At 38.8% G+C, this 12,778-nt stretch overlaps 1 protein-coding gene across 1 annotated transcript in view; it reads right to left on the bottom strand.

Annotated features, from left to right (window-relative positions):
• Positions 1-4,306, bottom strand: part of RXFP1 (relaxin family peptide receptor 1) — an 84,766-nt gene extending 80,460 nt beyond the window's left edge. Inside the window, exon 1 of the mRNA XM_032803453.2 lies at positions 4,098-4,306. Within this exon, the coding sequence (XP_032659344.1) occupies positions 4,098-4,146 (49 nt within the window). The 5' untranslated portion in view covers positions 4,147-4,306. The remainder of the gene's footprint in view (positions 1-4,097) is intronic.
• Positions 4,307-12,778: the final 8,472 nt, after the last annotated feature.

Genomic DNA, 12,778 nt, shown 5'->3' with positions numbered 1-12,778 from the left:
GAGCAGCTGGAAACAGAATCTTTTAATGGGAAGTATTGGGCAACCTAAATAACAGTCAGCAATACCAGCCTCACCTAGAACACTGTTTCAGGCACACCGGCAGGAATATATTCACACGCACAAAGCGGCTTTTGAAGTGCTTTGATTTGCCATTGTTTAAACTTTCAAGATCTTGATAACGTGCATTAATTAGCAATAGGGAAACGATAATGTAACAATAACTCAGCAAAGCTGGGATTCATTCTTGATTTGAATCTACTGGTGACACAAAGAAGAAAACTATTTCAGGTTAAATAAAAACCACAAGAAGCTAACAAAAAATATTCTATACAATGATTTTTCCAGCTTTCCCATTTTAGGCCAGTGAAAATATTTATGAATCCAGAAGAGGTTTGACATTTGTAAAAAATTAGTTAAACAGGTGAGTGATGCTGGCAAAGCTTATGAACTTTTACACCTCCAGATGGTTTGGGAAGGATACTTGTTACAGTTGCACCTCTGACTAAATGAGCAGCACCTTTGATATAAAGGAACCCGGTCTTAAAAAAAACAGAGATACAAAGAAATGCGGACAAGTTTCAGGTAATGCTAAATAAGTTTTCCTTCTTGTTTAGTAGGAGGGAAGAAAGGAAAAAAAGGAATAGAAAGAAAAGAGGAAAAACAATAAGATGAGAGTGGGGGTGGGGAGGGGGAAAGGGGACTGAGAGGAATAGCCTTAAGTTAGACATAGAATAGTAATAGGAATGATGAAGTGAAGGAAGGGGTAGAGAGTGCATGGAAAGAACCAGGGTTACAACAACAGTAAAAGATAACTCATTTTCTCCTTCTTTTGAGCTACTATAGTTCCTCTTTTTTTTGATAGTCGATATACTAATAGTTTGAGACTGTAACTAGTCAAAGACTCTCAAGAGGGATTGGAGGTCTGTAATGGAAATCTAATTAAAAAAACTAAGCCTTAAGGAAGGATTTAAAGGAAGAGAGTGAGGTAGAACAGTGAACAGAATTGCGTATGTGTATGCTGTTATCTGTCTGGTAGATAACAATTTGGATAGGTCAGCCAATAGTGATTTTAGCAGGATTAATGCTTCTTGGGGCTTTTCAAGAAACATCGGAGGATCTGGGCCTGGGAGAGGTCTTTAAAAGCATAACAACTCCAAAACAAACTCCTGGATACTTGCACTTTTACTTTCTGGTGGTCCAGACAGTGACTGAACAGACTGTAATTGTACAAAGTACAATTAAGAAAATACTGAAAGTTAAAATAAAATTGGGAGAAATTTAATTATACAGAGATTAATTCATGTGCAAAACAGCACTGAAGGCAGAGACACAGGCTGTGTATGTGGGGGGGGGAGTATATTAAAATTGTAGACACTTACAGGTGAAAAACACTACAAAGGACCAAAACAATAAAGGTGAATTAATAAACTTAGATAGGCCATATGATCTTCCTTGTAACCAAAATTATGTTACTATGATACACATTAAGAAGACAAGGTGGGTGAGGTAATATCTTTTAATGGACCAATGTTGAAGCTGGTCTCTCTCCCCAACAGAAGTTGGTCCAGTCAGAGATATTACCTCACCCACCTTTTGTCTCTAATATCCTGGGACCATCATGGCTATAACAACTCTTCATATGTTACCTATTGTGAGTCAATAAATGCCTCAAGTTAATTAACATTATAGTTAGGCTTGAGAGAATTCTATTTTTTATATAATTTTGATGGATATTGATTTTTTTTAGATATTTATTGATTTAAATTTTCAGTTACAGGAAATTATGGGGGTGGGTCAGAAATTTTTAATGACAGCAGATATTCAGATTCAAAAAGTTAAAGCTTTAAAACTGTTAAAATACCAATTGTCAACATCACATGTCAAAATATACAAAGGCTAATTATACTACTATAAGACTTGTAAACATATAAACTGTCCTGATTTGCACTTGTATAGCTGTATGTTTTAATGTATTGCAATATGAATTAGAAAAATTTCACTTTAGAAGTAAATATATTTTAACTGATAGTAGAAATGATTTAAACAATAATTTGCATAGACATGTCTTGGGTATATATTTTTTAATTTCTTCCTTGCTGTTTTGAACTTAAAACAATAATGTGGAACAATAATTTGAAGTCTATTTTATTTTTTAATCTTTAAATTTATTGGGTGACTGACCATATAATAAGACTTTATTAAATTATACATTCCTCTCAGACTAATTAAGATCACATGTTATGTACAATTATGGTCTGTATCACTCTAGGAATGATATCACACGAGACCAATACTGAATTTCTTGCATAACTACAGATCACATATTATGATGATATAATCTGTAAGGGCCTGAGGAAAGGTGGCATTGTCCAGTGGAAACAGGTGTTTGACTGGTGACTTAGGAGACCTGCTTTTACTTCTAGCTGTACCACGGAACTACTGGATGGTCCTGGGCACATCACTTCACCTCCACATACCTCTTTCTGGGCAGGTGGGGCTTGCCAACCATGGAAGACAGTCCATCTAGAAGAATGAAAACTCTGATCTCAAACCAAGGATATCAGGCCTGACTAGCTGGTTTGCAAAAGTTGTGCCAATCACAGGTGCTCTATGGATCTTCACCAGTGACACTGGCTAACGGGACAAGGTGAAGGCCAAGCAAGTAGTCTGTTAGGGCTTGATCCAAAGCAAGCTTCAGGCAACAGGAGTTTTTCCATTGACATCAATGGGCATTAGATCCTTGGGCTATATAACTCCAGGAATGATATCACACAATGTCTATATTGCAATTCATTTTTTACATACCTTAAACTGCCACTGAAGTCAATGGGAGCTTAGCATATTGAGTAGTACTTACCCTAAGTAATCACACTATTTGCAGAAAGTATTGATTTAAATGGAACAACATGAGGAGTAAAGTACAGCTAAATATAAGTGAAGGTGGCAGAATCTAACCTTACGTGATTATGACATTTTAGTAAGTCAAGCATTTTGCGAAATAATTTTGTTTACAAAATATTTAAATCTAGTTTCAGTGACGATAGACTTCAATAGTTACAATTTATATAAGAAATGTGTATTTATTAAGGAATGGAAAAACTAAGAAGAAAATCTAATATATTGAACAATAAATAGAAAAAACATATTCCAAATAGTACAGTACACATTCTTGCTTCTGGTTTTACCGCGTTTTCTTATGGCAAGGAGAGAACCAGTTGTTAATTCAGAGGGCTCACACACCCTTTGGATTTATAAAATAGTCTAATGTCCCTAAGAAAACTTTTTCTATTTCCAATTACTTCTAAAGACATGAATAAGGTCACATAAAAGTTGTAATTCTATGGGGGCAGCTTTGCCCAAGTGGGTGTGTAGCAGTTTAAAATAGAATATTCAAATAAAATGAAAGAGCAGCCATTAAAAACAAATTGTGACACAGAGATCACAGAAGGTCAGCTTAAAAACCATGATAAAAATTAGCATTTCAAGGAAACACTGACATTAAAATCCATTTTGATCTTTAATGGAAGCCTGTTGACAATGTGTTGAATATGATGAGTGAGAATTATGGATGTCTAAACAAAAATTTGCCTTTCAAACAATAATACAAATGTTCAGTGCTAACACAGTGTAGTTACATCAAGCTAAGAAACTAAAGATATCTAAAATATTGTTTTAGATATCTTCTGAAATTAACTTCTGAAGACTTCTGAAATTAACTTTAATGTAACAGGAGTCTCCATTAAGTATTTAAAGCAAGTAAAGAGGTACCACTGGAGATATTCATTACAAACACAACCCCTTCCTTCAATACTTAAACATTGTCACTTATTTTTGAATTCCATTCTGTCTAATTCCTGTTAATATAAACCATCAAAAGAATAAGTGCAAAAACATTTGATACAATTCTAGCTAGACTGATAGTAAATTACGATATATTATAATGCCAGAAATCCATAAAAGAACATGAGCTGTCACAAAGGATTGTTAAACTAAAATGTAGAATCATATGCACATTATTTTAAAAATCTGTTATTGAAGTTTATCACATATCTGTTTTGCAAAGTACTAAATAATATGAAAATGTTAGGTGTACTTACAATTTGTTCCAAAAATAAAGAATGTGTAGAACCAGCAGCCAGATGTCATTTCTCTCACACAGCAATCGAGTTAGTAAAAGTGAGCATATATTATCTCCTAAACAGCACTCAAACCACAGTGATTGCTGTATGTTCTATTTCTGACTACAACCTTCAGCAGAATACAAAGCAAGCTTCCTTCCCTTTCTTTGCTCCCTCATTTACTCGCCTTGCAGTCTCTCTCTCTCTCCCTCAAGCAGTGATAGGGGGAAAAGTTTCAAAGAACATACAGTCTCTTCTTGTTTACACCAAGGATCTTGTTTCTGTGTCCTGTGATAGACTAAGGCTGGGGTGCGTGCACTGACAGATATTTGCCCTGATCAAAGCCATTACACAGAATAATCAGTGCTCTAGATAATCATCAATGGAACTAGGGAGTTTTTAATTTTGTTATTGGGAGAGTATTAAAGGAAAATGGGCTCATTTAAATTAATCCCTTCTAAATTAAACATTTGTTACATCTTGGATAAAAGGTTAGAGGTTTTTCTGGTAAGGGGAGGTAATATGTATAAAAACAAATCACAAGTCAATGATTAGCTAAAGTATAGTAATATAAACAGAATTTATTTCCTATAACACTACATAATTTACTAAGAAGAATATTTGTTTATATTATTAATATAATTAAATACTGCTTTTGCATCTTTACCAATGCTAAACTAAATTACCTGGAAGGGTGAAGAAAATAGCCCATTTAAACATTTTTTTTTACAGAGGAATTAACATTGCCACAGCTCCTAGAATGTATTTTCCTGCTACAGTAATTGCTTTTTCTTTATTTCACTTCTCTTGTGCTACTGCCCATAACAACATCCATTACAAGAGCCCGAACCCCTTTAGCCTCCTCCATCAATCTTGAAGCACTAAACATCAGTAGACTTAGTTTGTTTCAGTAGTGCTATTCACTCTAAACACCATCTTGTTCCTCTATCTCGTATACCTGCTTACACTAGGGGAAAAAAAGGTGTGGTTCTAATATGTGATAGCAAACACCTTTAGGTGGGGCAAATTTTATTTTAACATCTGTTAGCTGGTTGAGGGGAACTGAAGGGGGGAGTCCAGGGTTCATTCTCACCCTCAAAGCCCAGAAAACCGAATAAAAAAGACTTTCATATTTTCCAGTTTCAACAAATTTCAGAGCTGACACACCTCAGGGAGCCCTGGAATATAACTGGTAACTTGCGAGCTGTTGCACCGCCAGATATGAGAAAGCAAAGGCAACTGTGAGAAATTGTGTGTGTGTGTGTGTATGAATGTGAATTTAGAGAACATGAAAAGTACTGACCATGATGCAGAGTGAAGTCCACATTATTGCTATGGCAATTGTATTAATAAAATGCATATTATAAATTCTTGATCCCTACATACCCAATATGAAACTCCCAACAGAGTTAACACAGAGAAGGTCTTATGCACAGAATCACATAAGGGCCAGCTGCAGCAACCAGACTGTCATTAGGGGGACTGGATGGGTTACATAGTCTTGTCTGGTTGGGGACTAGCAGAAGAGGCGGTCTCCTTGCAAACTGAGTATAGTTACACTTGCATCAGAAAGCTGCACAAAAGGCAGGTTAACACCCAGGCTGCATGTTCCAGGGTTACTAACTTTGGGCAGAAGGGCTTCCAGTGTTGGAGAATAGGTGGAAGGATACTGGAACAGACAGTGAGCAGAGAATGTGAGACATACACCACATGCTGTTGTTCTGGCCACCTTTGTCAAAGGTATACAGGATTTGTGTACATTTTGGAAGTAAATAAATTAAATTAGAAAATACACTGAGTTGGTCACCTATTTCTTGCCTTCCAGGAAACTGACCCACTTCAAAGACCCCAAATCTGCTGCCTCTCAGCAAAAGAGCAATATTATTTATCCACAAAGCAAGTACAACCCAGATATTTTCAGCATAAGTTTCCCACACTACCTTGTATCTGAACCTTTCCCTGAGGAGACCATCTCTCTTATTGAAAGAGTACTTTTGTCTCATGCCTACTTGACCATTAGCCACTTTTCTGAGGACTGCTAAGCAGGTGCCAATTAACATTTTTGACAGGGACACCTGTTCCCTGGGAACAGTACTGAGACAAAAAACTAATTTTAGCTAGGCCACCAAAAAGGTATGATAGTAACAAATATTGACTTATATCTAAAGCTTTATATCACGTTCCCAAGCCCAAGAAACACCCAGTCTCTTCTAGAAATTATGTTTCAGTAAACAAGCTACAGTGACATTGAAAAATTTAGACATTGTGAACTTCAGAGAATAAAAGGGAGTGTTTGCATGCTCATGGTGCATGCAAACACACACCAGTTCTGTCCCAATTTTATCTTTTAAGAAATAATGGAGATTTAATAACAAAGTTTCAGATGGTAGCTGGCTCTCTGAAGGGGTCAGGACACTAGCCTACTTCTGACAGGCTCTACAAGAGAATGAGGCAGTTCAGGTTCATGTGAGAGTAGTTAACTCATCCAGTAACTGGGAGGTGGTTAATTACGCAGGGAAGCACCTGGGCATGATAAAAAGGTTAAGGACCTAACTTAGAGGGGAAATGCCTCAGCAGAAAGGGGCAGGGGAAAGACTATAGAAAGGATATTTCTAAGAGAATGATGAGAAGCCAATGCTCCAAAAAGGGAGCACTAGTACAGAAGACTGGGAAAAGCTACCGAGGAAGAGAAATAGAAGGTAGCTCAGGGAGCAACAAGGGACTGAGAAGGACTGGTGCAGGCTGTCACAAACATGGGCCCTGAGCTAGACGCCAGAGAGAGGGGGCTGGGTGGTCCTGGGTTGCCCTATCTACTCCAACCAAAGATTTTGGAAAGGACTCTAAACCCAGGAGATCTAGGGCTGTCTAACCCCATGATAATCATGAAACTTCTGACTCCCCCCTTGCCCTAAAGGGGGCAGAGACTACAGAAGAGCTGGCTAGAGGAATAGGTCACAGCAAGAACTGGATGAATGCAGAATTGAGTGTGGTGGCATAAAGGAGTCCTACTAGACTGCAAAGGAGTCCTACCAGATAAAGGCCCCACCTCACACACAGCCATTGGCTAATCAGCACAATAAAAAGCATTTGTTAAATCATGCCAGGGTATGAGCCAATGCATCAATTCACTTAATGCTATTTAGCATCTTAATGATGGACAGTGTTCTACACTGCGATCATATGAACATGAGTTTTAAAATACCACTTTTCTTAAAATCACTTTTGCCCTTAGTTTGGAATAACAGTTCTAGATGTTAAAGGGGAAAGATGGGGCTGGTGAAAGAGGAACAGTATAATACTGTTTTCCAGTTGCTTTTGTGAGAAAAGTAATAAGCTGGTTATGTGTCAACTTTGTATGGAAAGCAGGCAATAACAGGCACACTACACTGAAATAAAATCTTTGTTCAAATCAACTTCAGGCAGATACTCAAATGTGTTGAATGTTATGAGGGTCAAAATATTAATTTACCACCTGTAGCTATAGCAACCTTTATATTTCACAAGTGAAACTTAAGTGTTGTAAAGGTTAAGATGTTGATTATAAAGTAAGCCTATGCGTCACCTTCATCAGTGTGCAAACTGTGGGGCGTGGGGAGCACAGAGGAACATTGGGAGGGGGGATGAGGAAAGATACCAGGTGGTTTGTGCCAGCCTCATGCACTGTGGCCTGGGCCAGCCCCCATGGGAGGTAGGGAGAGAGCACCACCTCCACCAACTTACCTCAATGGGCAACCCAACCTATGGGTCAAGTGCTGCGCCGATGTCCACTCCTGGCAACCTCCATGCCCAGTGCTGGCTCTGTCCCCAGAGACTGTCACATGTGTCTTCCTTCATCCTGAAAACCCAAGGGGGGCAGATATTGGCCCTGCCCTAGCAGTGCAGGATGGCTGTAAGGTAGAAGCAGCATGCTGCTGAGGAAGCGTTGGCTATGCAGTAATGGGGGAGGGCAGAGCATGACTGGAAAAGTTTGCACACCACTGATCTACATCACTAAAGTCCTTAAGCAGACACCAAAAGAGGTAAATATGTTAATCTTGTTTCACTGGATTAAAAAAACCCTCACTTGAGCTTTCACAATTGAAAAACTCAGACTTATAAATGATCACCATTGCTGGTCTAGTAGCAGAGGCAGGTTGCAAACATCCATGAAGACCCTGCTTCTCTCACCAAAACTCACTGAGGCGGACTCTCTGCTAGTATAATCTTACATTAGAGCCAGTGCTGCAATGACAATTTACAAGACTGGAGGCTCTGCCCCATCACATATATCCAAACATACGTTGTGGTTGTAATATTATTGCAAGGAGCCTTCTAATGGTGCTGTTATAGATAATGTTAGAAATTTTCTTTATCTGAATGTACAGAAGTTTGACCTTGAATGAAATGCAAACTGTTATGATGGATTTTTTAAAAAGATGCTGAGCACAACACCAGCAAAGTCTGTTGCTTTTCCCTGAATCTGTTTTTGACTGAGTCTCTATTTAGCTACAGCTGCTGCCTAGAGCTATATTCATGCAAGCAAACAAAACATTACAAGGTTAAGCAACAGAAAAATATCCATCAGTGAATTAAGGCCATAGTTACCATGTCAGCGGAGAGTGAGGGATTCCATCTCTTTCTACACCTTCCTCCATGGCATCACCTGTACCTCTCTCAAATTGCCTTCCAGGTCCCACTCCCTACACTCACAGTATGCCCCTCCCCTTGAAACCTTTAAGAAAGTGCCTTGTTTTTCACCTTTTCCCAGGCCTGAGGGGAGGCAGCAGGATGGGGGTTGTCCCTCTCTAAGGCTTTGGGGGAGGGACCAGCTGCCATGGTGGGGATGCTCTTGGGGCTGCAGGGTAGAGAGGAGAGTGTAGGGAGAGGGAGAATGGGAATCCAATTCCATTTTTCTGAATGAGGGTGAGGGGAAGAGAACCAGAAAGAGTCCAGCAGCTCAGGGCTTGCTCCCTTATTTCATGTACCAGTTTTGAGGGGAGGTGAGTGGAATAGACTGGAAAGGAAGCAGAGCTGTCCCTTAGTGGTTGGACTTTGTGACACTCCTACCGACTTCCTCCTGTGGAAAAAAACCAGATCTGCACAAAATTGCTCTCCATTTCTGAGAGGTGCAGAGCTGGGGTGGTCTGCCAATCACATGCAGCAGTTTGATTAGCAATCCTTCCCTAGCTGGGGAGTGGGGAAAGGCAGCTAATCAGATGGCAGTTTTCCCCACCCCCACCCCCACCCCCACCCATAGGAAGGGGTGAAAGCATGTAGTTATATTGTAGATTGGCCAAGACTAATGTATATGTGTATTACAGCTGTTTATGTTTAGTAGATTCATAGAGTCTAAGGCCAGAACAGACCACTGTAATCACCTGGTCTGATTTCAGGCCATAGAGTTTCCCCAGAATAATTACTTTTGAAAGTGTGTAAACTGGTAGGTACATCTTGTAGATCAACATTAAGGCTGTTAACAGAATGTATAAGGTGAATTTCTTCATGTCAATATTGTCATTAATCAAGTGTATGAACTTCTGGATACAATTTCCAATCTTCGTAATGTTTATAGTTATTGTCTGTAAAACTATAGCTGTGTATTTTACATAAGGATTCTATTAATTACTGCAGCAACCTTAATCCTAACTTAACACAGGGGAATCTATTAGATGTTCTAAGCGACATCCTGCTTTTTCAATGTCATTATTTATTCATAATTTTATTGGGATTTCCTTTGCTTTTGACACAACCCTGAGGGCACAGTGTTTTCTGGTGGATGCAAAATTTTCTAAAGACGTTAAGCTTTCATTTGAAAAACGGTTATAGAATATCTTTTTGTGAAGAAAACCTTGCTAACTAGATGCAATAATTTGATTAATTGAATATATACCATTGGATGATGTGAAGTTCATGAAATGTTCACTAAGTATCCCTGCCAGTGAATTTAAATACACACATTGCCATTATGTACATTAAAAAAGCACAAATAACAAACCACATTATGTTAAAACATTTTTGGAATTATTGGCTAAAGAGATATGAAGAATTCTGGGACTTGGAGACAAACTGGGTGGTTTTAAGGATTCAGATGCAAAAAACTGAGACCTCTGAATTGGGGATCATTGGGCCCACTATCAAGTAGGAGAGAAATGTTTGTGTTAATGCCATGATTCTTTGTCACTAGTTACATGCCAACCTCTTTATGGTACTGTAGTGCTCAACACCCTTTGTATAAGGTGGTGTCTTATGGTCTCCTTATCCTGAGGCCATAGTTAAGGTTGTGTTAGAATTTTCTGTTTCAGAGGGTGTCATAAACAGATAGCTAAGGGTCAATGTCTCTTTCACCTGGAAAGGGTTAACAAACAACACCTGACCAGAGGACCAATCAGGAAACAAGATACTTTCAAAGCTCAAGGGAGGGAAGCCTTTGTTTGTGGTTTTGGGTTTTGCTTTGTTCCCTCTAGGCTCTGAGAGTGACCACACATACCTACAGGCTCTCTAATCTTCTGTTCCAATTTTATAAGTACAAAGGTAGAGAGACAGTTTAGTCTTTTTAATTGTTTTTCTGTATTTGCAACTGTGTATCTGGCTGGTGGCGTTTTAATGTGTATTTCGCTAAAAGTATTTTAAATTGTATTTCTGCTGGAGAAAGCTTTTCTCTATTGTCTATAAGCTGAAAAACCCTGTAATATTTACCATCTAGATTACAGAGATAACTTTTACTTTTTTTCTTTCTTTTAAGACCTGTTTGATTTTTTCTCCTAGTTAGGCTTCAGGGAGTTGAGTCTGTACTCACCGGGAATGAGGGGGAGAAAGGGAAGGATAAATTGTCCTCTTTGTGTTAGATTCATTGGAGCTTGAATCTGTATTGCCTCTGGGTGAAGGGGGAATCCCTTTGTTTAGATTCACGGAGCTTGAATCTGTCTCTCTCTCCTAGTGTACCCAGGGCGGGAAGAATCTGGGAGGAAGAAAGGAGGGGGAAGGGGAATGGTTTATTCCCCCTTTGTTGTGAGACTCAAGGAATCTGGGTCTTGGGGGTCCCCAGGGAAGGTTTTGGGGAGACCAGAGTTTATCAGACACTTAGTTCTGATTGGTGGCAGCTTATCAGATCTAAGCTGGTAATTAAGCTTAGAGGATTTCATGCTAGTACCTCATGTTTGGACTCTAAGGTTCAGATTGAAGAAAGTATACTATGACAGAAAGTCTGTCACTTAAGTATCTCGCCTTTTTTACTGAACCCTTTTTTGTAAACGCACATGGGAAATTTGAACCAAAGTTCAGCCATTAATTAATGTGTGTGACGAATGCCCTCAAGTCTGTAATTTGTCATGTTGGGTTTTCTTAGGAAACTTGGGAAAAACTAGAACACTAGAAAAGCCTGACTCTTTTCCACACAGTGTACATTTGCTGAACCCTCCTGCATTGTGTCATTAGAGAAAACCAGTCACTTCATCATTCACTCTATCTAGTTCATTTGGATGCTTGGGGAGAGTCACTATTCATAGAATCATAGAAGATTAGGGTTGGAAGAGACCTCATCTAGTCCAGCCTTCTGCTCAAAGCAGGACCAACCCCAACTAAATCATCCCAGCCAGGGCTTTGTCAACCCAGGCCTTAAAAACCTATCAGGATGGAGATTTCACTACCTGCCTAGGTAACCTATTCCAGTGCATCACCACCCTTCCAGTGAAAGTGTTTCCTAATATCCAGCCTAGACCTCCCACACTGCTACTTAATACCATTGCTTCTTTTTCTGTCATCTGCCACCACTGAGAGCAGCGTAGCTCCATCCTCTTTGGAACTCCCCTTCAGTTAGTTAAAGGCACTGTTGCCCTAGCTGTCACAACAATGGTTACCTTTGATAACCAGAACATAATTACTGAGAAGAGTCTAAGAAGGAACTGCAGGCTGGGTTTACATAAGCTCTGGTGGTCTTCCTTTGGGTTTGTACTGGGGGTAAGTTAGTTACACTGATTCTTTTGAAAGGGTAATTGTTTATAACTTCCCTCCAAAAGGGTTAGATTAAAATAAGATACAAAATTCCAGCTCCTTTTCATGCTCCTCTTATTATACTTCTTACAAATTGGGAGCTATGACTTCTATGAATATTTAGCTTTTTAAAAAAATAAGGAATCGTAGCTGAGTCCCTACTAAGTTATCCATTACATTGTTAAAAAAAATTATAATTTAGAAGTTGTAGTAAACTGATGTTGCATTAGGAAACTTTTGTCTGAATGCAGTTTACTTTCAATATATTTGTCAACATGGCACTGAGTGGAGAAATATGGAGCTTCACAAAGATAACAATGGCACAGTGTACCCTGAAGACAATACATGTGTAAGCACTTGATTTAAATAGCACGTACATAAAGATTTTCTTTCTATTAAACTAAGACAATTCACAAACAAAAAAACTTTATTTCACTTTAAGGTTGCTCTTTTCAATAAACTAAACCACACAAAGCTAAGGATTAAAAGGTTGCAGAGTCGAACACTCTCAACTTAGAAAATGCTAGAATGGACATTGTCTCTGTCACCTTAATTCAGTTTTCTTGCTCATATGCAACCATTAATTATGTGACCACATTCTGTATTTTCTACAGGACCTCTGCCTCATTCAGTACCTAGGATGCATCGGGGGATGAATCAGGGCTGTGTAGTGAAAGGGTCTGTCTGTAGGA

This window comes from Chelonoidis abingdonii, chromosome 5 (assembly GCF_003597395.2).
Source record: "Chelonoidis abingdonii isolate Lonesome George chromosome 5, CheloAbing_2.0, whole genome shotgun sequence".
Classification (NCBI taxonomy): Eukaryota; Metazoa; Chordata; order Testudines; family Testudinidae; genus Chelonoidis; species Chelonoidis abingdonii.
The sequence above is the reverse complement of the archived record's forward strand: the minus strand, read 5'-3'. Positions and strand labels throughout refer to the sequence as shown.